General features: G+C 45.9%; 1 protein-coding gene across 1 annotated transcript in view; it reads left to right on the top strand.

The window, feature by feature from the left end:
• The first annotated feature begins 3,091 nt into the window (after positions 1-3,091).
• Positions 3,092-23,910, top strand: part of PROM2 (prominin 2) — a 46,110-nt gene continuing 25,291 nt past the window's right edge. Inside the window, exons 1-12 of the mRNA XM_083453843.1 lie at positions 3,092-3,681; positions 7,802-7,851; positions 9,658-9,860; positions 11,265-11,385; positions 16,277-16,340; positions 17,012-17,101; positions 18,818-19,017; positions 20,469-20,543; positions 20,652-20,715; positions 21,109-21,268; positions 22,552-22,704; positions 23,168-23,291. Coding sequence (XP_083309969.1) covers positions 3,414-3,681; positions 7,802-7,851; positions 9,658-9,860; positions 11,265-11,385; positions 16,277-16,340; positions 17,012-17,101; positions 18,818-19,017; positions 20,469-20,543; positions 20,652-20,715; positions 21,109-21,268; positions 22,552-22,704; positions 23,168-23,291 — 1,572 coding nt within the window. The 5' untranslated portion in view covers positions 3,092-3,413. The remainder of the gene's footprint in view (positions 3,682-7,801; positions 7,852-9,657; positions 9,861-11,264; positions 11,386-16,276; positions 16,341-17,011; positions 17,102-18,817; positions 19,018-20,468; positions 20,544-20,651; positions 20,716-21,108; positions 21,269-22,551; positions 22,705-23,167; positions 23,292-23,910) is intronic.

The following is a 23,910-nucleotide window of genomic DNA, read 5'->3' on the forward strand; positions in this document are numbered from 1 at the left end:
CATTCAGAGTGCTGGTTTTGACCTATAAAGCCTTAAAGGGCTCAAGAATCGCAATACCTCAAGGACCATATCTCACTATATGACCTGACCTGGACCCTGCAATCATCATCAGATGCCCTTCTTCATGTGTCTCTTCCACGAGAGATCCAGGGAGCAGCAACAGGAGAACAGGCCTTTTCTGCAGTGGCTCCCCTTTTGTGGGATGCTCTGCCCAGGGAGGCTCAGCTGACACTTCCATTATACATCTTTAGGCACCAGGTGAACATGTTTCTCTATAACCAGGCCTTTGGCTGATTAACGTTCTGTGTCCTTTTAAATGTGTTTGTGAGATGGGGTGTTATTAATTTGTTTTTGTTTTATTATGTATTTTGTGTTCTCATTTTGTATTTCTATGTTGTGAAACATCCTATGACCTTTGGAGCAATGGCAGTACAGTGGTACCTCGGTTTTTGAACAGCTTCGTTCATGAACAACTTGGAACCTGAACGCTGCAAAACTGGAAGTAGGTGTTCCGGTTTGCGAACCTTTTTTCAGAAGCCAAACGTGCTCGATTTTGAGTCCCCCTGTGTTTCCTGTTGTGCTGCTAATGTGTGCCCCCCCCCCAATTGTAATTCAAGCCTTTTGTTTCCAATTTCAGTGTTCTAAGGTGATATTTGGAGCTTTTGTTTTTGCTATTTATTTTGCGTTTTTTGTTTTGAGGCTTTTTCAGTTAATTTGTTTTTGTGACTGTGTGGGTCCCAGCTCAGCTACTGATTGATTTATTGATTGTGTGACTGTGGAAATGGATAAAAGCCCCTCATCCAAACAATGACTATCATCAGTAAGAAAAAAATATAATTTTAATTTTTATCATCTACAATACTGTTTTATTTATTTTATGCTTTCATTTTATGGATCATTGGTCTCATTAGTAAAATTCATGTTAAATTGCTGCTATAGGGCTTGTTTTTAAAAGTCTGGAATGGATTAATCCATTTTGCATTACTTTCTATAGGAAAGTGTGCCTTGGTTTTGGAACGCTTTGGTTTTGGAACAGACTTCCAGAACGGATAAAGTTTGAGAACCAAGGTACTACTGTATATGAATTATTACTATTATTATTATTATTATTGGCCACTGATTTCATACCCTCCAACATTTCTCCAATGAAAATAGGGACACCCCATTTCATAATGATCATTTTACTATTTATATCCCACACATCTTACTGGATTTCCCCAGCAACTCTGGGCAGCTTCCAACATATATAAAAACATATTTTTTTTTAAAAAAAAACCTTCCCTATACGGGATTGCCTTCAGATGGCTCAGGGGTTGACGCCACACCCTCCAACTCCACATCCTCCAGCATTTCTCCAATGAAAATAGGGGTATCCTAAGGGAAACTGGGACATTCTGGGATCAAATCAGAAACCAGGACGGCTTCTCTAAATCAGGAACATCCCTGGAAAACAGGCACACGTTGAGGGCCTGTGATATCAGGGCTCCCACATTCTAATAGCCAGAACACTGTTGCCAAAAGCATTGAATGAGACTCAATGCTTGGCAAAGATGGCTCCATCCATGATGAAACTGCCTGGGCAGGCACTCTGCCGGCGGCCTCCATTCCGAAGAACCAGCAAGTCTGTGCTGGCCTTCAGGAATGCTGAAGTCTCACCTGCATTTTCTTACCCAGCTGCTGCACGACACCAAAGTTTACGCTAATAGGCTGCAGTGGAACAAGAAATGTGCAAGAAACTTCTTTTATTTTTCTCACTTGCTTGGACTATCCAGCGATACACAAAGAAGGCTTGGGTAGAATCCTGGCCCCTAATTAAAAATATAACACCTATTTTCCTAAGGAAGGCACATTTTGAAGGTAAATTCTTCAAACAGGTTTGTCTAGTGAAACGGACTCTCCAGCTTCTAGCTCTCGAATAATTCAAGGTTAATTTATGAATTGGTGAAAATAATATTTGAAACTTGCATGCATGAACAGCACTGAGTCCACAATAAACTGCTGCGTTGAGGTTCCCTGGCTCAGCTCATTGTCTCAGCAAGTTTAATAGTTGTCTTTTCATACACAGGGCTCCTCCTGACAACCTGATATGCAGCACTCTGATTTGCTTGCACAAAGTTAGGTTAGGTTGAGTCCTTACAGAGCATTCACCCCATTCTGTTTGCAGGAAGGCTACAGGTATATGAGAGTAAGCATTCATCCTTAGTCCATCCGGATTTGCTTGCAGGTTGTTTATACGTCTTTCTCATCACACCTGCACCATATATTTAAAGCACTTTTATATGAGTTCAACAGTCATGGCGCTCCCCTCCCCCCAGGAATCATGGGAACTGTAGTTCATTAAGGGTGCTGACCTCTCAGACCCACAGCAAACTGCAGTTTCCATGATTCCCTGTGACTGTATAGTGTGGATGTGATCCATTAAGCATTCCTTCATCCCTCCCTTTTCAGTGCATTTCCTTGTCAGTTTCCTAACTGCATAAAGTTATTTTTGTTTATTTAGGGATTTGTTCCACTAGGGTGACAGAGCGCGGTAATCCACAAACCTAAATTTCTGGTATGCACTTAAATCCCTCCTGCAAGCTGCTAGCAGCCTGGAAGCGACCACACTGGTGTCCCCCCCCCCCCCCCGAAAAGACAACCATTAAACTTGCTGAGACAACGAGCAGAGCCAGGGGACCATAACACAGCAGTTTATTGTAGACTCCGTGCTGTTCATGCATGCATGTTTCAAATATTATTTTCACCAATTCATAGATCAACCTGGAATTATTAGAGAGCTAGAAGCTGGAGAGTCAGTTTCACCAGACAAACCTGCTTGAAATGTTTGAATATACCTTCAAAATGTGCCTTCCTTAGGAAAATAGGTGTTATATTTTTAATTAGGGGCAGGATGCAGCTACCTCCCTCTACAGTTGTGGCAACCAAGGGCATGTGGCCAGCTGACTCAGTCCAGTGGGTGAACAATCATTAGGTTTGGGGATAAGTCAATGAATGTCTCCTGGGAAAAGCTCCTCATTTCCTTCCCCTCCACCCAGCGCAGCAGCCGCACCCTGCCCCATCCCACTAGCTGGGAAGCCGCGAGAAGCTCAGGCTGCAGCGAGGATCAAACTCGTCTGGCAGGTTTGGGGTTGTTGCTTGCTCCCCCCCCCCCCCCGCTCCGCCTTTCAGCTGCAGACAGAGATGATCAGCTGAAGAGGGAGCAGTGGCCATGCCTCCCTTCCTTCATGCCCTCTGCTTTGCAAGCAGGGCTTGGGAGCACTGACGGACAGCAAGAAAAGAGGCTGCTCCCCTTGCTGGTCCAAGGGAAGAAGAGAGTGTCCCTGGGGAGGATCAATCCCCTCCCATAGCACTGGATGCTACCATCCACCTCTCTACTGCCATAATTTCTGGGGCTGAGACCCATCTCTGAGCCAATGCAGGACGCAGCACTTTCAAGAGGCACCCGTGGCTTTGGGATGCCATGTCCGCTGCTCCTGCTTCTGGCCTTTGCTGTCATTCTCCTGGATCCTGTCCACTCTCAGCAATGCTCATTGGGAAGCCCTTCGCCCATCCTTCAGTTTGCTGATGTGGGTGCTGAGCAGCGGATTCCTGCCCACCATCGAGTCCCTGGATCTATGGATCACCTCTACGCCCTTGTCCACGGCTATCTTGAAGTTGTTCAGCAGAACCCTTTCCCGACAGGTAAGGAAGCCGACTTCTCCCAGCCGTGGGAGCCGGGTGCAGTTGCCAACGGAGCAAGAAACAAACGAGAACAAGCTGTAGCCTGACCAGGCCTTGTACCTTCAAGAGTAGCTTGATGTGCAAGAGTCAGCAGATAAAACTTCTAATAGCATGAGGGTGAAGTATTTGTCACCTGCTCAGATCTGCTGGCTGGGCTAGTTCTAAATCCACAGGAGAAGGAACTGGTTAAAAGAAAAGAAAAAAGCAACCAGAGAGCCAAGGCAACAGAAAGGCCTTGAGACCTTTGAGAAAAATGTGGGACCCAAGGAAAGACACACATTAAGGTCTGCTGGGGTGGCTAAAATGCAACACACACACACACACACACACACCAGTGGTAGGTGCCTATCCAGCAAATTCAGGTTGTGTAATTAAAGTGGATTTGGCGCTCTTGTGCAGCAAATCTGCGTCTTCCAAAAATGCAACTTTTTGCAGTAAGGAAAGTGACAAGAAAGTGCACTGAAAGTGTGGGATAACGATTGATGTGACATTGTATAACTTCCCTGTAAACAAATCAAAATGAATGCTCAATAAAGAGGTCATCTGGAAGTGTCCTGAGGGTTCCTGCAACCTGATCCACCATGTAGCAACTTCTGTGGGTGTTTCCCGTCTTTCCCCTCATCAAAACCCACCAGCACGCCTAGTCTGTTCTGTACCTTAGGCAGACCCCAGCCTCCTAGGAATCTGGTAGGGTGTTCATCTGGCAGAGGCGGATTCAGAGGAGTGCCCATACTGGGTGCTAAAGGGAGTGCTGCAAACATGACTTAGAATAGAAGGCAAGAGGCAAATCAGTTCCTTCCACATGGCCAAGAAACACATTTTGATATTCGTTTTCAACATTGCTCCTGACAGAAACATACAATAATTGTTTTAACTATACAATTTCTTTTAAATTGCCTCCTCACTTTCCCCCCAAATCCCTTCTGGTTCAGCATCTATTTCTCACAGTGATTGATTGATTGTACTTCTATGTCACATTTCATTCAAATTAATCTCAAAGCGTCTTTCAAGCAATGAAAAACAATAACATAATAAAACATACTAGAACATCACAAATACAGCATAAATCATATAACATAATTAACAAATCATCAATAAAACAATTACAAACTATAAAACACTATTTACAAAACAGAAGTTAAAAAGTAAGCTTTTTACAGCAAAAGCCACTTTATATGATTAACAAATCAGTATGGTGGCCAAACAGAAGCTTCTTCTGGGAAGCTCATAAGCAGAACCTGAGTGCAACACCAGCAGTCTCTCCCCTTGTATTCAGGGGCACATTACCTCTGACAGTGGATTTAGGATAGAATGGGATAGGACTGTAATGCAGGTATTTCTCATGTGAGGAGGACTGGGGTGCCTGAATGTCAGCTGTTTGCATTCAATGCATCTGTGGCAAAGCAGAGGAGGGAGTCCACCAACGTCTCTCATATCACAGTTGAAAAGTGATGGGTCCCTTGGGGTCTCCCCCCCCCCCCCCCGCTGGCCATTTGTGCATCGGCAAAAAGGAGGAAATGAATCACCAAAGAAGGGGGCACTGATTTGCATAAATTGCATGGAATAGATGTAAATTTAGAAATTATTAATTTAAATTAAAATATGAGACATCTGACCCAGGCCAGGAAGATTGTGACCAGATGATCAGTGCAAAGGGACACATGACCATTCTCTCTACCTGGATTCCTTTTAATAAATCAACTTGTCTGGGCAGGTGGCAAAGCTTTGTTTGTTCCACAGACGGAAGTTGACTGGGAGTTGACTGCAAACTTGTACCTGCTGACTGGGAGTTGAGTGGGAACAGGACTGAAGGTTGGATGTGGGACAAGGTGCCGCTCCCGTCCACGGGGAGCCAGCATGGTGCTGCCCAGATGCTGTGAACTATGCGATGGACAAATATGTACATTTCAGTTTCTCTCCCAGTTCTCCACATTTCCACATTAGTTTGTGATTATTTTTTTTTGTCCTCATGAAAATTCACCAGCATTTTAGTGTGAATTTTTCCAGTCCCCCCCTTTTGTATGCAACTTTGCCTTTTCTACACATTTTCATGGTGCAATTTCCACCAATGGAGCACATTCTTGTATGTCATCTTCACTAATTTTTGCAGTTTTCTGCACTTTCCTCTTTCTTTGTACACATTACTTGGCTGGAAACCTGCACTGCGGGATTCAGAAAAGTGCATTTCATAGGGTGGCTGTGTTTTGGTAGCTGTATTGTTTCAGAAAGTGCTGATTAGGTTGATTCACCTATCAATGCAAGCTGAGCTGGATATCCCTTCCTTCTGTATGTAAACTACAACTCTCATAAACCTGGCCAGTGTTGAAGGGTTATGGAAGCTGTAATTCCCAATGTCTGGATACACCAGATTGTCCTTTTCCTTTCTTTGCAGCTATGGTGAGCAGCTGCCAGGTTGCTCAGGCAACACTGAGGGGTTAACCTCCTCTCCGAAACTATTTTTCAGAACTAACTGCCCTCCCCTACATATTAAGGTAGATGCTAACACCCTAGTGGGTGTGGGGAATTGAGGCATACAGAGATGAGTTGCACCACTTAGGACTGTGGGCCAGGGGTAGCTAATGTGCAGCCCCGCACCTCAAATGTTGTTGGGCTATGATGCCCATCATCCACAGGCCACTGGTCATCTTGGCTTGGGCTCAGGGTCGGATTTAGGTTTGATGAGGCCCGTAGCAACTGAAGGTAATGGGATCCTTTATATGTCCAGCTGTCCTTTGTCAACAACAAATTGTCGCTTTTTTGAATATATGCTATGTGGTAATTTATGGACTTAATAGGTATCTAAAGCCATTTTATTTGTTTTTTATAGTATATTTTGGAAATGTACATTCAGTTTCTTTTCCTTTACATTTTTTTTTGGGGGGGGGCCAAGTGAGTGGGGCCCTAAGCTATAGCTTGTTAAGCTTGTACGGAAATCTGTCACTGCTCCGGCTGCTGAGAGCTGCAGTGAAGAACATGTGAAGGGCAGCACAAGGGTTACTCCTGCTATAGGTGAATGCTCTTGTGACCGACTGCTCCTCCATATGAAAATGTTCCTCTCATCCTGCACCTAGAAAGATGGGTAGGCTAGATCCTGACACACTATATGAATGGTCCTTGTATGGAGGAACAATCCCTCATGTAAGCCGACAGGACAGCAAACTTGTACCTACTTGCCTGCATTCAGGAACTTACTTATGAGTAGACATGTTTAAGCTTGAACTGTTGAGCTCTAGTCCTATTCACACTTGAATAGGGTTTGAACTCTGTACAAATTACTTCTAAGTAAATATTATCAGGATTGTAGTGTGTGAGTGCAATTATATGCACACTTCCTTGTGAGTAAGCCTCATAGAACTTAGTGAGACATTTTGCAAGTAAACATCTACAGGATCCATCTGTGAACGGATCAACAGCCTCTGTTGACAGAGTTGCGGTCTACATTTCCATGTCATTTCCATGCAAAAGGAAAGAGGCTCTAATAACCAAAGGGAACAAGCCCTTTTCTCAAAGTGTGTATAATAAAAAGACAAATAATAGCTACCAACAATTAACCATAGTCACAGGAAGCTCCTCAGTGATTATGCTAATAAAAGAAAAAACAACAATTTGCTCCATTGATGTTGTGAATGGTTGGGCTTCCCATTGTTTGTCAAGTTTAAAGATGGCAACTCTTAACCATGAGAGAGCGGCCTGGCAGGCTGACTGTATTCGTGTTTCTTTTGGAATAAGGTATAGAATGCCAAAATAATTTTTCAAAGAGAAGAAAGGTCAATGAAGTGGCTTGTCAGTTCTGTAGGAACCGTGGTTGCCTTGATACTGTTCCGCGTTTCTGGGGAGACATTTGAAAGGCTAGATAAACACACTCCCACCGTTGCAATGGAAGGAAGGTATAATTAGTGTTAAGAATTTTATTTTTAAAGATTTTTATTTTAAAAAATCAGGGTTTTAGAAGTACACAAAACTGGTGCTGAACTGGATTTTCCCTTTACAAAGAGAAGCACAGGCCGGGGCAAAGGTGTTGAGGGGTGGGTTGCTATGGCAATGTTTGAATATTCTGCAACTAATGTGTCTTATTCCACAGAGTTGCTGAGGGATGCCCTAAATGACCCACCGTCTGCTAATACTTCACAGGTAAGGAAAAACTGAGGAGGGAAATCCACTTAGGGGGAGGAAGTCCACCATTTTGTGAGCTCGGAATCCATGTTGGATACCACAGTTTAGTTTCTTAGGTATTTTCTTATTTATATGCCCACCAACAGTTCTGAGGCTTATGCACACCTGGCTTCCACCAGAACGTTTTCTGAGACATGGCTCAAGTGGAGGTATAGCTGGGGAACGATGTTTGGAGGCTCTGTAGACAGTTGAAAGAGATTTGACATTAGCAGATATTTAAGAAACGGCGAGGACTTGGAGTTGGTGGGCAGTAAACCTGAGGATGTTGTTAAGAGAAGATTATAACAGAAGACATGGGAGTCCTTCCCATCTCAACTCGTCTAGGGTTGCCATATTCCAGGGATCAAAAACCTGGACCCCCACCATCAGGGAACCCCCCACCTCTCTTACCTTTGCTGTCTTCAGCCTCCGGCTCATGATGGGAGGCTGAGCAGCCCCAGGACAGTCACACAAGGCCTGGCAGCAGCCAGGAACAACACCAAGCCTAGCACGACCCCCAGCAGGCTGCTCCAGGCCACCCGATGCCTGCTCCCTGTTCCAGGGCACAGTGCCTTCTGAGCATGCGCAAAACAAAAACATAAAAATAAAAAACAACCCACCCCTCAAACCCGGACATTTAATTCAAAATGCAAAAATCCACCCAGATGGGGGGGGGCTGCCCCCCCGGACATGTCTGGGAAATTCCAGACTTATGGCAGCCCTGAACTAATTCCTTCCTAGGTAGACCTCCTCAAGTGCCACCCTCTTACCCAGGGGTCTGTATCCCACAAAAGCTAATACCAAGGCTCTTCCTTGGTTTTGCTGCAAAAAAGCTATCATGGCTGACTACTCTGGAAATCTCGTCTCCTTGGTTCCCCATTGATAACATGACATTCCAGCATACAAGGAGTCCACATGTCCCCTCCACCTAATCCTTCTTAACAATGGACATTTTTCAATTACAATGAGAATCATAACTAAGGCTACATTCACACCATACATCTAAAGCACTGTAATACCACTTTAAACTACCCCCGGTGAACTCTGGGAGCTGTAGTTCCTTAGGGGTGCTGAGACTTTTTAGGAGACCCCAATAATAATAATAATAATAATAATAATAATAATAATAATAATTTATTATTTGTACCCCGCCCATCTGGCTGGGTTTCCCCAGCCACTCTGGGCGGCTTCCAACAAAGATGAAAAATACACTAAAATGTCACATATTAAAAACTTCCCTGAACAGGGCTGCCTTCAGATGTCTTCTGAATGTCAGGTAGTTGTTTATCGCTTTGACATCTGATGGGAGGGTGTTCCACAGGGCGGGTGCTACTACCGAGAAGGCCCTCTCCCTGGTTCCCTGTAACCTGGCCTCTCGTAGTGAGGGAACCACCAGAAGGCCCTCAGCGCTGGACCTCAGCGTCCAGGCAGAACGATGGGGGTGGAGACGCTCCTTCAGATATACTGGACCGAGGCCGTTTAGGGCTTTACTTTCACACACCTAGAATTCCAAGAGTTCCATAGGAAGAGAGATTGATTGTTAAACCACTGTGGGAATTGTACCTGTGGGATGGGACTTGGGGGTCTCCTAACCACTTGCAGCACCCTTAACTGACTACAGCTCCCAGAACTCTTTGGGAAAAGCCACAACTGTTTAAAGTGATATGATAGTGCTTTAAATGTGTGATGTGAATATGGCCTCAGGGATCACAGAAGCCAAGCAGAGTGGTGGTGGTAAGAGAGACCAGCGATCATTCTCTGAAGGACTCTTGCTTGTTTCTCCAGATTCTCCAGTATCAAACAGGATACATCATCTGTGCCACAATTGCTGTCATCTATTTTGTGGCGGTGCCCATCACCGGGTTGTGCCTCTGCTGCTGCCGGAAGCACAGGCGCTGTGGCGGGCGGATCAAGGCATACCGCCGCTCCCTCCTCTGCCAGCGCAACCTCCTCATGTTCTGCCTGCTCCTGACCACGCTTGTCATCCTGTAAGTGAGGACCTGAGCTAGTCCACGACATCTGTGCAATAGCAGCGGGGGTGGGGGTGGGGGTGAGGTGGGCTGCTTGTAGGACTGACAGTTACATGGAGGGGGAAGGAGATGAAAAAGGCTTGTCATTGAACACCTGCATTGGCTTTCCCATTTCCTACCAGGCATATCTAGAGGTTCTGGGTGGTGGTTGTTGTTGTTGTTTTACTTACAAAGCTTTAAATAAAGAATTAGGCCTTCCTGATTGTGTTGGGCTTCCATCAGCACCAGCCAGCATGGCCAATGGTCACGGCTAGGGAAGATTGGAGTTAGAGTCTCAAACTGCGCAACTCTTGCCCCCTAGTGTCTAAGAGCACAGGAGCATAAGAAGGATAAGAACTGGCCTGAATCAGACCAGTGGCCCATCTGGTCCACCACCTTTTTGGCTATTTAACTCGCCTTGAAGCTTCGCAGGTGTGGCTCCCTATAACCCACAGAGCACCATTCCTATAAGCCCCATTCCTTCTTCCCTTCCTTCCTTTCACAAACCACTTTCCCCAGGTTTCTGTGCCGATCCTGATTTGTTGTGGACAAGTTATGCCAGCACTGTCAGTGGTTCAAGATGTTTGCAGAGACATTGCAGGCAGATTAGTGTTCCTTGTGCTTCATGTTAATTTAGCATTTTGGCCTTCAGCTAGTGAGTCAGGACTCTCAAGTGGACGATGCTGCAACTTCATGTGGATTTTAGAGCCAGCACCACCCTCTCTTTTTTGTGGTGTAGGCTTTATTTTTAAAGGAGAAAAGATGTGTGGAATTGAGAAAGAAAAAACTAAAGTGCAAATGAGAAAGAAATGTCAGATCTGTCAAGCAGAGAATTGTCCTATATTGCAGGCTGGAGTTGGAGATGGTCCAAAGTCTGAGAAGGTTAAAGGCAGGCTTGGACCAACTGAGCTCTGTGGTGCAGTGGTTAGAATGTTGGACTGGGCAGATCAGAGTTCAAATCCCCACTTGGCCATGAAGCTCATCAAGGGACCTTGAGCGAGTCAGTATAACCTTCCCCACAGGGCTGTTACGATGCCAGAACAGGAGGTAACCATGTTTGCCACCATGAGTTCCTTGGAGGAAAGGGAGGGAAGTAAGTCAGTAACCCTGGAAGTACAGAATGCTGACATGACATGAAAACTACCTGGTCCATCACCTGATGGCTGCAAAACTACTACAGGTCCATCACCTGATCAATGTGTGAATGAGCAATCACTCTGCCTGATAGTATTTCCACTCTACTATGTATTCATACATGGATACAGTTCCCACATATTCAATTGCTTGCCAGTCATCCAGTATTCAGTAACCAAAACAAGAGACGTGCATAGTCAGACAGAGGAGATCACTATTTATACTATGCTTGTACCACTTTTCTTGCAGAGGTGGTGTTATCTCTGCTTTTGCTGCCAATCAGAAGGTGAAAGAAGAGTTGGAGCCTGGTACCCGGGATGCACTAAACACCCTGCAGGTTTTGAGGCACCACATGAACTGGGTCCCCCGAGTAAGTTGGCAACACTTCTTGTCTCTTTCTCTGCCCATCCGCCTTTGCTATGAGTCATTATTGCCAGGAAATTTTGTCTCTTTACTACTAAGATGTCCAGGTATAGAATCATGGGTATAGAATCATGACTGGAAAGTTGGACCTATGTGGCGCTCTGGGTCATAAGTGCCTCTAGGTTGCTTTACAAGACACATGTTACTTGTTTTCAAGAAGGTCTCTGCTCAAAGTATTGGGTGCTGAGGCCCAGGGAAGTGGTTTTCCAGCCCAGTGGGTGTGGGACAGGGCAGAGATGAGTCAGGATGAAGGTGAAATTCTGAGGAAGGCAGATCAGGATCAGAAATGTTGGGAGGCTGGTGGTTCGGTGCACTGAGCTGTTCTTAGGGATGGGGGGGGTGGAGTTTGATTCAGTTCACATTTTAATGTGAAACCATCTTAATTCAAACTACCCCAAACAACACACAAATTGAAACACACCCATACTTCAAAATTTAGACACTTCTGAATTTTGCAATGCAGTTCTCTTACCAAAAATGTGTATTAAAAATGTGTATATTAGGGAAATGTGTGAATAAACTCTTTTTAAAAAATGCAGATTGATGTGGAAATGTGGCAGACTGAAATTAAGATAGCAAAATATGAGAAACTGAGCAAAACTGCTCTCTGTGAGAACAGCAGGTGATCACTGTGGGCAGACCCACACCATACATTTAAATCACACGAATCACCCCAAAACAGAATCCTGGGAATTGTAGCTTGTTATAGGTACTGAGGGGACATGGGTGGTGCTGTGGGTAAAACCTCAGTGCCTAGGACTTGTCGATCGTATGGTCGGCGGTTCGAATCCCCGCGGTGGGGTGAGCTCCCGTCGTTCGGTCCCAGCGCCTGCCCACCTAGCCGTTCGAAAGCACTCTTAAGTGCAAGTAGATAAATAGGTACCACTTTATAGTGGGAAGGTAAACAGCGTTTCCGTGTGCTGCGCTGGTGCTGGCTCGCCAGAGCAGCTTCGTCATGCTGGCCACGTGACCCGGAAGTGTCTCCGGACAGTGCTGGCCCCCGGCCTCTTAAGCGAGATGGGCGCGCAACCCCAGAGTCGGTCACGACTGGCCCGTACGGGCAGGGGTACCTTTACCTTATAGGTACTGAGAAATGTAGACCTGTGAAGGATAAATTCCCACAATTCTTTGGGGGAAGCTATGTGCTTGAAATTTGCATTTAGTGTGTTTTTAATGTATGTTTTGGAGCTGCCTTAAGATTAGAATTCCAATCTGCCATGGTGAAGATGGATGTTTCATGGCACCTGAGTGTGTCAGCCACTGGTTCAGATGCAGAGACGTCCTCCCCCCGTCCCGTCCCCCCACTGGCTGCTTCTGCTCTGAGAAAGTGGAAGGACAAGGCAGCCTCTGCATAAGATAGGTTGGCTTGCTGGCCACCATTGCGCCTGGCAGCTGCCGGAGCAGCAGTAAGGCTCCTTAACTGCTTGTGTGCTAATGCGAGCTGGCAAGCGGGTGTCCTTGGAGACACAAATCCAGGGCACTCTGAATGTGCCACAGCCTTCTTCAGCAGCTGGCAGCGGCACGTCCCCTTTGCAACCCCAGAGCAGAGAAAAAAGCTGAGAAAACTGCTCTGCAGCCTGCGAGAGATATCTGTGGCGCCATGGGGTGGTCCAAAGGGTGACGAGGGGTTGCTGAGCAGTGGGGCAAGCTGCAGAGGAACAGCTTCATTAACCAGAAGTGGGTGATGAGCCATTTGGGAGTGGCGTGGTGGGGGAAGATTTAGTTGGCTGGGAGTCATTTTAATTTGCTCTTCATACACAGCATTAAATCTTAATGGGTATTTTATTGTTTCACCCTGTTATTGGGAGTTTTAAAAAGATGTTACTTCCCTGACTGGGAGGAGCTGAACTAGAAATCGGATAAGCCTGCACCAAACATTTTCCACTTAGATGCCACAAACCTGCAAGCTTTCCATGGTGTCATTTAAATCTGGCACCTACCACATAGCAGGACAGAGAAAATGTGTATTTTTTAGGATGGTGTAAACAACAAAATGCTTCTAGTTCAGCCTTGCCCAATATGATGCCCTCCAAATGTTTTGGACTCCAACTCCCATGAGTCCCAGCTAGCCTACCTTGAGCTGACTGGGGCTGATGGGAATTGGGGACCAAAACATTTGGAGGGCATCCTATTGGGCAATGACCCAGTCCACAACAGAAAGAAGTGCAGAGAGGAGAAACTTGAGCTTCAAAGTGTGCTAAAACTAAGAGGGTTTTGTTACAACTTAACAGGACAGGATCTTTCCTTTGGAGCAATCTTAAACTTTAAAACTCTGTAGAATAACTGAAACAGCTTGAACAAATATCCCTGCCTGTCCTGAGGAAGGAAGCTGTGCCCCTGAAGCGCTGAACTATAATAATTCCTTTTGGTGGGCACTTATGTATGAAAATATGCTTGTCCTTTTTGCATACTTGCTGGTTTCTATGCCTTTCTCCTTCAGTCAGTCCCACCCTCTGTTGCTTTTAGGAGAAATTACACTGGAAGCAGTAATCACAGATTTCCCACGTAATGACCAGTTAGTTCTCAGATGCATGAATATGACAAAGACATCTTTCTCTGTGAAAGCTGCTGCCATGATTGATCTGTTAGTCTTTAAGGCGCTGCAGGATTCTTTGTCGTTAAGGAGGGGGTCCCATCAGTCAGCCTACGTAAGGCTAAACAAAATACGATGTGGCAAATCCACAGTCAGGAGCCCCTACAGTCCCCCCCACTTCCACATGCAAAACAACAAGTTTGCCTCCAGACTATTTTGCAAGTGCAATTCAAGCACATAGCAGAACTTTAAGTGGCGGCTAAATGTACAGAAGAGTGTGGGATGGACAAATGATTAACCATAAGGCAAGCTAAAGATGGAGGAGAAATTTAATTCAGTTTGTACTTAAAGGCAAACATCTAATTCATACTTTCTGAAACAATAACTTCTCTGAATTTCGCAGTGCACTTCTCCAGCCAAGTAATATGTTCAAAATGCATGTATCTGTGAAAACAACATACAAAAATACATTATATTAGGCAAAATCGCATTGCAAAAAAGTGTATATTAAGCAAAACTGCATGAATTTTCATGACAACTAAGAAAAAGATCACATACTGATGTGCAAATGTGGAGAACTGAATGTAACATTGGAAAGATGAGAAACTGACATATTCACTCATCCTGACCACAAGCAAATCAACATGAATGCTCTTTGTCATATGACCTCTCTGCAAACATTTCAGAACAAATGGTCAATAAATATTGAGCATAGTTTCACCTGGGACCTTCTTCATGGAAATCATGCTCTATTTTATTTGTTTCTTTGTTTAATTTGTATAGCACCCTTCACCTGAAGATCACAGGGCAGTTTACAGTATAAAAACACAAAAATATATAGCATAGTATCAAACAAAAGCACCCCCTCCCCACAGTTTAAAATGCCATAGAGAAGAGGAATGTTTTTGCTTAGCTCCTAAAGATATGTAACGAAGGCAGCAGGGAACCTCCCTGGGCAGAGCATTCTCCAAGCAAGGAGCCACCACAGAAAAGGCCTGCTCTTGTGTTTCTACCCTCTGGGCCTCTCATGGAGGAGGCACATGAAGAAGGGCCTCAGCCTTTCCCCATCAAGTGACTTGATAAATGCAAAGAAAATCAGCAAAGCCATATTCTTGTATAACTATCCTGGGGAGCAGTGGTAAACTTAAGATACTCCCAGACAGTGCAACACAACTAGGTTTGTGTGTGCACACATTGATTTTTTTAAAGAACAAATTCTGCATGAATTTCAGCTACTGGCACCGCAAACACACACTACTGCCTACAAATAACAAAACAAAACAAAATAAAATCTATCCCACTTGACAGATTGAAAATGGACTGTGGCCAATTTCATTAACAAGTCGAAAAGTCAGCATCCCTGTTGTATTTCTTGACATTCTCATACTGCCAAGGTTCTGACTTCCACAAAGACATTGGGAAGTTTCCCGTGAATACAGCCAGCTCTCTGCCTCCTTTCTAGTTGTCCCTTTGCCCTCTGGGCTGTTTTGAAGTCACAGAAGCATTTGTACCACGTCTGTGTTTTCTACTGGGGCACATGCAGCCTGGCTTTGAAATGTGTGTCATGGAGCATGCTTGGTCCTGCTCTCCCAAGGAAGCAAAGAAGCAGCAATGGCTTTAAAAGGGGATTGGACAAATTCATGAAGGCTGTCAGTGGCTACTGGTGGGCATATCCTGAGGGATATATTTTACCTCCACAGTTGGAGGCTATAACACTTCTGAACGTCAGTTGCTGAAAACTGCCTGAGGGAAAAGTGCTGTTGCTCTCATATCCTGCTTGTGGCATCTGGGTGGCCACTGAGAATGGGATATTGAACTAGGGCCACTAGGCTGATCCAGCAGACCCTTCTTCAGTTCTTAAAACTTGACTTATACAGAATGTGGACCACCTGGAAAGCCCTTATCGATGTAGGTATCCCACACAGGCCCATTCACGTTCAAATGCACTTTCCACATGCAGAGACTGGTTCACTGGTTCACATGGAATGTCATCCTGCCAGTAGTGCCCCTTCCTGGGTCACTGAATAAGCCATAGGTCCCAAGTGCAAGTACTGTAAAGCTTCACTGGCTTCCCGCTGGACCTTATGGGGCTAAGAGCTTATCCCTCCGTGTCCCGTTTCAGCTTTGCAAGAAGACAAAACAAACAGCCTAACCCTGGGGGTTTTGTGTAGCAAGGGGTCAAGGTTTGCATGGGTCAGAAATGAGGTCTGATGCAAATCTTTCCTGAAAGATGCCAAGGTGTGAGTTGAGCTCTTATGTCAACCCTTTAAAAGTCTCTCTCTCCTCCTCCCACCCCCTGCTATAGGGAGTTCAGCTGACCGTAGAGCAGTTTACAGTCCCGAAACAGCAAATCCTCAGTGACCTGAATAGTAAGTTGCCATTGCTGTGTATATTTATGTTTGCCTCAGGGCCATGTCACACACTGCTTTTTCACGTGTACGTCTCGTATATATATTTCAAGTGTTCACGAGACTTGTGTGAATGCAACAGGCTATTATATGCAAATGTCTGCAGAAGTGCCCTCATCAGGCACTCAGGAATGGGTCCGGCTCCTGCTTGAGTGTCCCCTCAAACCAAACATTTAATGTGAGTGGGGTTTGATGGTCTGTTGGTTTGGCACAAGCAGTAAGAGAAGATGGAGGAAAGGCTCCCATGGGTGCTATTGAAAACTTTCTTCTGAATGCAGAGAGCAGCTTGGGGGGAAATGTGTCAATGTCCGGAGAGTTTAAAATGTATAAACCAGTCTTCATTAAAGAATGGATTTCAGAGCAGTATATAAAACTGCATTACATAAATTTATTATATGTATTTGTGTATTACCCAGTAACTGATATTCTGGGATAAGCTAACAATGAAATTTAAAACCACAAATATTAAAACAAGAGAACCATCAAAGCAGAATAAAACAATCACAGTGTGAATTAAAATAAGTAAAGCCAACAAGAGCATAACAGCTCTACAGCATCAGACATCTTCCTAGCTAGGCTGAAGAGGTGGGAATTGCCCCAGATTTGACAGGTGGTGCTGTTGTGTTTTTCAGATGTCAGCTGGACCATTGGCACCACCATCCACCTCCTGCTCAAGGGGAATGTCTATTCTGCCATGGATGCTTTGAAGGCCAGAGTGCAAGGTAAGATCAAGACTTGTCTCAAGCTATTATGTTTAAACTCTCATAGGCCACGACACTGTGGCAGCTTTCTGCAACTGGTGCCCTTGATGTGGCTTGGACTACAATTCCCATTAGCTATGCTCCCTTCAGCTGTAGCATCATAGGGCCTTGTTGGCTGGGGCTGATGGGAGTTGTAATCCAAGCCATCTGGAGGGCACCAGGTTGTGGAAGGCTGGTTGATGATGACACATCCTACATGGTTTACACCTTCAGTTTACCAAATGATACCTGCAGTTCATGCATGATGAAAGCACAGAGTCACCCCTAAAAGGCTTGCGTTACAGGTGCCTGTCCCAAAGTGCAACTAAATAAAATAAAATAATCCTGTTTGGACAAATATAGTGATCTGTTGTAATGGGGTTGCCTTTAAAGATGGTCAGGAAACTTCAGCTGGTTCCAAGTCGTGGCCAGCAGAGTCCTGGTGGGTATACAGTGCTCAGCTTCAAGAATGGCTGTATTATAGAAGCTGCACTGGCTTCCAGCGTGTTTCTAGTCCCAGTTTAGAGTGGTGGTGTAAACCTCTGAAGCCCTAAAGGGTTTGGGACGACTACCTGTGAAGATGGAGCATCTGAACCGGACGCCCTCCTGGTGTGTCCACCTCCTGGGTCTAGGAGGGCACCTCTGGAACTGCCTCCCCACAGGGCTGTGGCGAGTGCCATTCAGAGGGCCTGACAGACTCCTTTGTTTTCATTGGCCGCCCCTAAATAATGTTTTGTCCATTCACTGGATGGAGATTACAGTAATATTCTGCTATATAGTTCTGAGCCTGCTTCTGTTTTCATGAGTCTGCTTTATTCCTGTTTTGAGCAATACTGACAGAAACACACTTGTAGTTCTTATTGTCATACGCCACTCTGGATGGACTTACCCTGGAAAAATGGCATATTTATATGCTACTTATTTTTGAAAATAAGATAAACCAAGAGCAGAATTCACAACCTATTGTGAGCTAGGGTTGCCATCCGTCCTGTATAACACAGGATTGTCTCTTATTTCAATGTACAATTCCTGTATTGATTCAATACAGGACACAGTTTGTCTTGTATTCCCTGTTTTCACTCTGCTGCTGCAGCACACTCTCTCCCTTTTCTCACTTCTTCCTTTTCCTTTTCCCTCCTCAATCCCTCTCCTCATCTCACCCCCAGGGAGGATCCAACCAGGGCAAGGCTTTCACGCTGCTGCTTCCAGTTCCCTGCAGCTTAGGCTGGGTGAAGGCGGCCATCCACAGAGCTGCACCCTGGGAGCGCTGGGCTCCGTCGCTCAGAGAGGAGCCGGCTCTGGGTCTCTAGAAACAAGCGGTTTTGTGCAGGTGTAGCCCAGAAACCCCCGTTCTGAACATTGTCATCCGCATGACATTTGAGGGGGTGGGGAAGAGTAGCTCCCCTTATGGCTTGCAATCCCCCCTGTTCCCTAATATTTTTTTCTGTCCTTCAGAATTTAACGTGTGGAACAAAGCTCACCCCGCCATCAGAATATGCTCATTTATTTTTTGCTCTGGCCTGCATGTATTGCTGTCCAGTACCATACATTACTGCATGTATGTGAGAGGGTGTGTGAAAGGTCACACCAGGTGGGAAAAGAATTTGCCTCCAATCTCCCGTTGCCTGCCTGCCGCTATCCTGTCCTGTATTTTGCCAGAACAAAGGTGGCAGCCCTAATGTGACCTTTCTCTTTAAGACCTACAGAACTCACTGCACCATTTGCAGACTCTCAACAAGACTGTGCAGGCCCTGATCCAGCAACAAGATGAGCTGGAAGCAGCCCTGAAAGACAGGAAGCAAAGCCTCACTTCCCTCCTGGAGGATCCAGGCTGCATCTATTGCGCCGGTGCCCTGAGCCAAGCTCAGAGTTTGGAGCTGGGTGCTAACTACCGCAAAGTAAGTTCACCGAGAGGCTGGGCCCCTCCAGGATGGAGACTCTTGCTCCAGTACAAAGGTGCCTTTAAAAGGGCAACCTGCTCTCCAGTGCATTTCTGATGAGCAAAATAAAGAACTGTGCCACTTCTTTTGGTGCACAAAAGCTTGTACACTTTAGCAGGATTTGGGCCAGTAACAGATGTTCTGTTGCCTCTGCTGTATTTCTTTAGGTCATAGACTTGAATTCATGTCACATTTCCTTTAGCTGTGTTGAGAGTTCATGTTTCCTGTCCAGAAGTGGTCTTTCTTCTTCTAGGATGGCAGTCGTCAAGGCTAATTGCAGGGACCTCTTTAATGAAGCACAAGCTTCCACACCCAGCTTGGCCATCAGCCCCACACTTCACACTAATTTCAGTAGCTGATGGTGCACAGAACTGTGGGTTTCAGAGTCAACGTTTTGGCACAGGGGAGATCTGTGATTAGATCTCCCAAGTCTTTTTTGAAAAAGGGGGAATGCATGCAGCCCTCCAATGTGGATTGAGGCAATGTCCTGACCTGCATGGTATGTTTTCCCCCATGATGGAAATAGCAGCTCCATAGGTGTGTGCAAAAGGGTAGTCACTTCCTGTCAATGCTGCTACCAGGGCCGGCTCAAGACATTTTGCTGCCTAAGGCCAAGGACAAGATGGCAGCCTCAAGCCCCAAGGCATAGACAGAAGCCAGTTGGACTGGTGGTTGACTCTTACTCCAATACAGATGAAAGGACAGCATCTTCCACTGCATTTGAGGGCAGCAGGCTACTGTAAGGGATACAGGGCAAGCCACACGGCACTCCCAGCTCTGCACCTCAGCATCTGTCACTGGAGGCAGCTGCCTTACCCTTCCTCATCACAGGGCCAGCCCTGGCTGCTACCCAGTCTGATTTTAATGGGGGTCTGCTGCTGCATTTATCCCTTTAAAAACACACAAAATATCTGATCATAGACCTGCCACCATCTTCTCCAGTTGCACCCTTGTTTTCTACACAGTGGCTGTGGCCCTCCAGATGTTGTTGGCCAACTCCCATCAGCCCCAGGCAGCATGGCCAATGATGACGGATTGTGGGAGTTGAGATCCAGCAACACCTGGAGGGCCACAAGTTCTCCACTCCTCCTCTGGGTCACAGACTTCCCCAGCCTGGTGTAGGAGCTACTGGGGAGGTGGAAATGGGAAGAGGGATGCCTCTTACCAGTTGAGGAGCCTTCAGGAACCTGGTGTCCTCCAGGTCTTTTGGTCTACAATGGAGCTGATGGAGTTGTAGTTCAAAACATCTGGACGGCACCAGGTTATGGTTATAACTGTAGATAAAGCTCTGAATTTTCCATGGGCAGGGGGGAATACAACTAATGACTATATTAATTGAAATGCACAGAATTTTCACTTTCTTCTCCACTTCCAAGCACTTGTCTTTTATTGGTGGTTTGTTCCCTCAGGTACCTTCAGTAGAAAAGGTTTTGAAGACCTTGCATGGGCTTCCCAAGGCTAATTTCTCTGAAATGATTCGCCGGGTAAGTAGTTAAAGAATCTTGGAGCAAGAAGAGAGACTTCTACTTGTTCTTTAGCAAAATTCACATTTGGCCCAATGTGTTAAGACATTTTGGTTTCTGTGCTTCTAGGCCAATAGCAGCTTCAACTCTATCCCGGGACTAGCTCAGGTGAAGATGGCGGACGTTGTTCAAGGTGAGTTAAGCCCTTCCACCCTCAGTATGAGGGTGAGGGGCTGTAGCTCAGTGGGAGGGCATCTGCTTTGCATGCAGAAGGTTCCATATTCAGTCCCTGGCACCTCCAGCTGGGGCTGGGGAAGACTCCTTCCTTGAAGCGCTGGAGAGCCGCTGCTGCCAGCCAGAGTGGACAATGCTGAGCCAGATGGACCCAGCAGAGGGCCGCTTCCTCTGTTTCCCATGCTAGGCTGGAGGCTGTAATTCCACTGTATGGTGTAGATTCATCTAGCCAGGGCTTAATTTGAATTGGGGGCATTGGGGTGTGGTGCCAGGCTTGCTTTTCATGCCAGAGCCCAGCCCAGGAACGTGTGACGAGAAACCACAAACCTGATGTTCCGCACTTGCCTTGCAGAGCTCAAGGAGGAAATAGAGAAGGCTGCCCAAAAGTTGCAGTCCATCCCAGACGACTTTCCGATCTCAGATCACACCCGTCCCATGAATGATGCTCTGGTGAAGGCTGAGAACAAGAGCCGGCCCTATTTTTTGGAGGCAAAACGTTACGAGACATACAGGTAAAATGTTGCTCTGTGCTTTGCACGCAGGAGGAACAGCATTCTCCTATGCATCCTTTTGACCCATCCTCATGCCAATCTGCTTCTCATTCTATCCCTCCCGTCTGCTCATCAAGTTCAGCCATTATGCTGTAGTGGTTAGAGTGATAGACCAAGGAGACCCAGGTTCAAATCTCTGCTCAGGCAGAGATGATCACTGTCTCTCAGCTGAACCAACTTCACAGGGTTGTTGTAAGGATAAAATGGAGAGGGAGAACCCATTTATGCCACCCATCTTGAGATTTTTTTGGAGGAAAAGTGGGAGATAAAAGTAATAATAAAGATAATTTTAAAAATCTGTTGGCCAGTTAATTGCTCACAAAAATACTTTAAAAATCATAATGGCAATACTTAGCATGCATAGAGTGCTTAAGAACATTTAAAGCACTTCAGTTACATGTATGTATATGTATGTATGTATGTATGTAAAGCTCTACGATGCCTTTCTGCCAAAACGTGGCTTCCACAAATAATAAAAAATCAATAAAATACAGTAATACATAAGGGAGATTTAAAAACACACATGCAGTTCAAAGCAGAAGTGCAAGTGACCAGGAGAGCCTTTAAAACAGCAGTGCAATTAACCAATCACAAGGGCCAATACAAGCCAACAGCGACAGAATAAAAAACTCAACATAAGCAGCAATGAAAGGCTTATCACTGAAGGCTTGGGGAAAGAGGTCAGACTTCACCTGGCCCCTGATAACAAGAGATGCTTCATCAGTGGATCCTGTTCTGTGACCGAGCCACATCTCTTATAGCAGGGCTGGGGAAACTGCGGCTCGCCAGGTGCTGCTGGACTGCATCTCCCATCATCCCTCTCCGTTGGCCGTGCTGCTTGGAGCTGATGGGAGTTGAAGGCCAACAACATCTGGAAGGCCAGGAGGAGCAGGATTTTCATTTAGGAACAGCTTCTATGGCAAAATGGCTTCTAAGCAGTTTACAAATATAAAACCAATACTATAAACAATTAAAATGCACAATCTCAAATAAACAGGGGCATTCAGATGTCCTTAATAAAACATATAATATTAAAAATAACACAAACAATTAAAAAGCATAACAGAGCTTTTAAGAAACCATCTGTAACAATAAAATCCAAAGTTCATTTATGGAGAGCCCCTTACTTACAAGCCACCCAGTAGAATCCAGGTCTGTGGGTAACAGGATGTACAGTGGATTTTTGTTTGCTTATCTCCCCCAAGCCTCACTGATGTGTCCCCACCCCACTTTTCTGTCCTCAGGTGGCTTGCAGGTGTCATTGCCTGCACCGTCGTCTTGCTGATTGTCTTCTGCAACTTCCTGGGGCTTTCCTTTGGCACATATGGGCTGGTCTTGCGAGAGGATCCCAGTGACTATGAGAGGAGGGGAGAAGCTGGAGCCAGATTACTCTTAATGTAAGACACGTCTGAGTCCTGGGCATGTCTGAGTCCAGCACAGAGGGTTGATTCCAAACTCTGTTCCAGGGTGACATGGGATCCTTCAGGAGGAAGGGTGGGATATAAATTCAATAAATAAGAAAATTAAAAGATTAGTGTTCAGCAATGATACAAAAGAGTGTTCTTGTGGTGGGGAGGAGGGAGGGAGGGTGGTCAGTCAGAACTCAGTGGCCAGTATGGCCATCCACAAGTGCTTGCCTTGACCTTCAGGGGATCTAGTCTGAGGGTGCTCTGAAAATGGTCAGTGTTTGAAAAAATATGTCTATGAGGAGAAATTTGCACTCAAATGCCGGTGGACATTCATGTGATTTTTAATTTTTTTAAAAAATTGCAACCTGATTCAGAGATGTGGAGAACTGTTCTTAATGGCAGGTGGAGTGTTGAGACCTGCAGGAATTTCTCCCTGTCTTTTCTGTTACAGCGGTGTCGTCTTCAGCTTCCTCTTCTCCTGGCTACTGATTCTCTTGGTCTTCGGCACCTTCCTGCTTGGGGGAAACGTCCAGACCTTGGTGTGCAAGCACTGGGCCAATCAGGAGATCTACAAGGTGAGTTTGTGTGTATGGAAAAGCAGACAATCTGCCCAAGAGTTGCAGGGAAAAGATGCCACTGTTATACGGCGGTTCCGCTCCTCCCTTCTGGTCCGTGTTCAGAAAGTGGTGGTGGGGGATGAGTGTTCAGACCCCTGGGCCCTCACTTGTGGGGTGCCTCAGGGTTCCGTCCTCTCACACATGTTTTTAACATCTACATGAAGCCACTGGGAGAGATCATCAGGGGGGTTGGGCTGGGTGTTCATCAGTACGCAGATGATACCCAGCTTTACCTCTCTTTCAAATCGGAACCAGTGAAGGCGGTGAAGGTCCTGTGCGAGTGCCTGGAGGCGGTTGGAGGATGGATGGTGGCTAACAGATTGAGGTTGAATCCTGACAAGACAGAAGTACTGTTTTTAGGGGACAGGGGGTGGGCTGGTGTGGAAGACTCCTTGGTCCTGAATGGGGTAACTGTGCCCCTGAAGGACCAGGTGCGCAGCCTGGGAGTCATTTTGGACTCATAGCTGTCCATGGAGGCACAGGTCAATTCTGTGTCCAGGGCAGCTGTCTACCAGCTCCACCTGGTATGAAGGCTGAGACCCTCCCTGCCCGCAGGCTGTCTTGCCAGAGTTGTGCA

The sequence above is a fragment of the Podarcis tiliguerta genome (assembly GCF_965153285.1).
Source record: "Podarcis tiliguerta genome assembly, chromosome: 8".
Taxonomy (NCBI): Eukaryota; Metazoa; Chordata; class Lepidosauria; order Squamata; family Lacertidae; genus Podarcis; species Podarcis tiliguerta.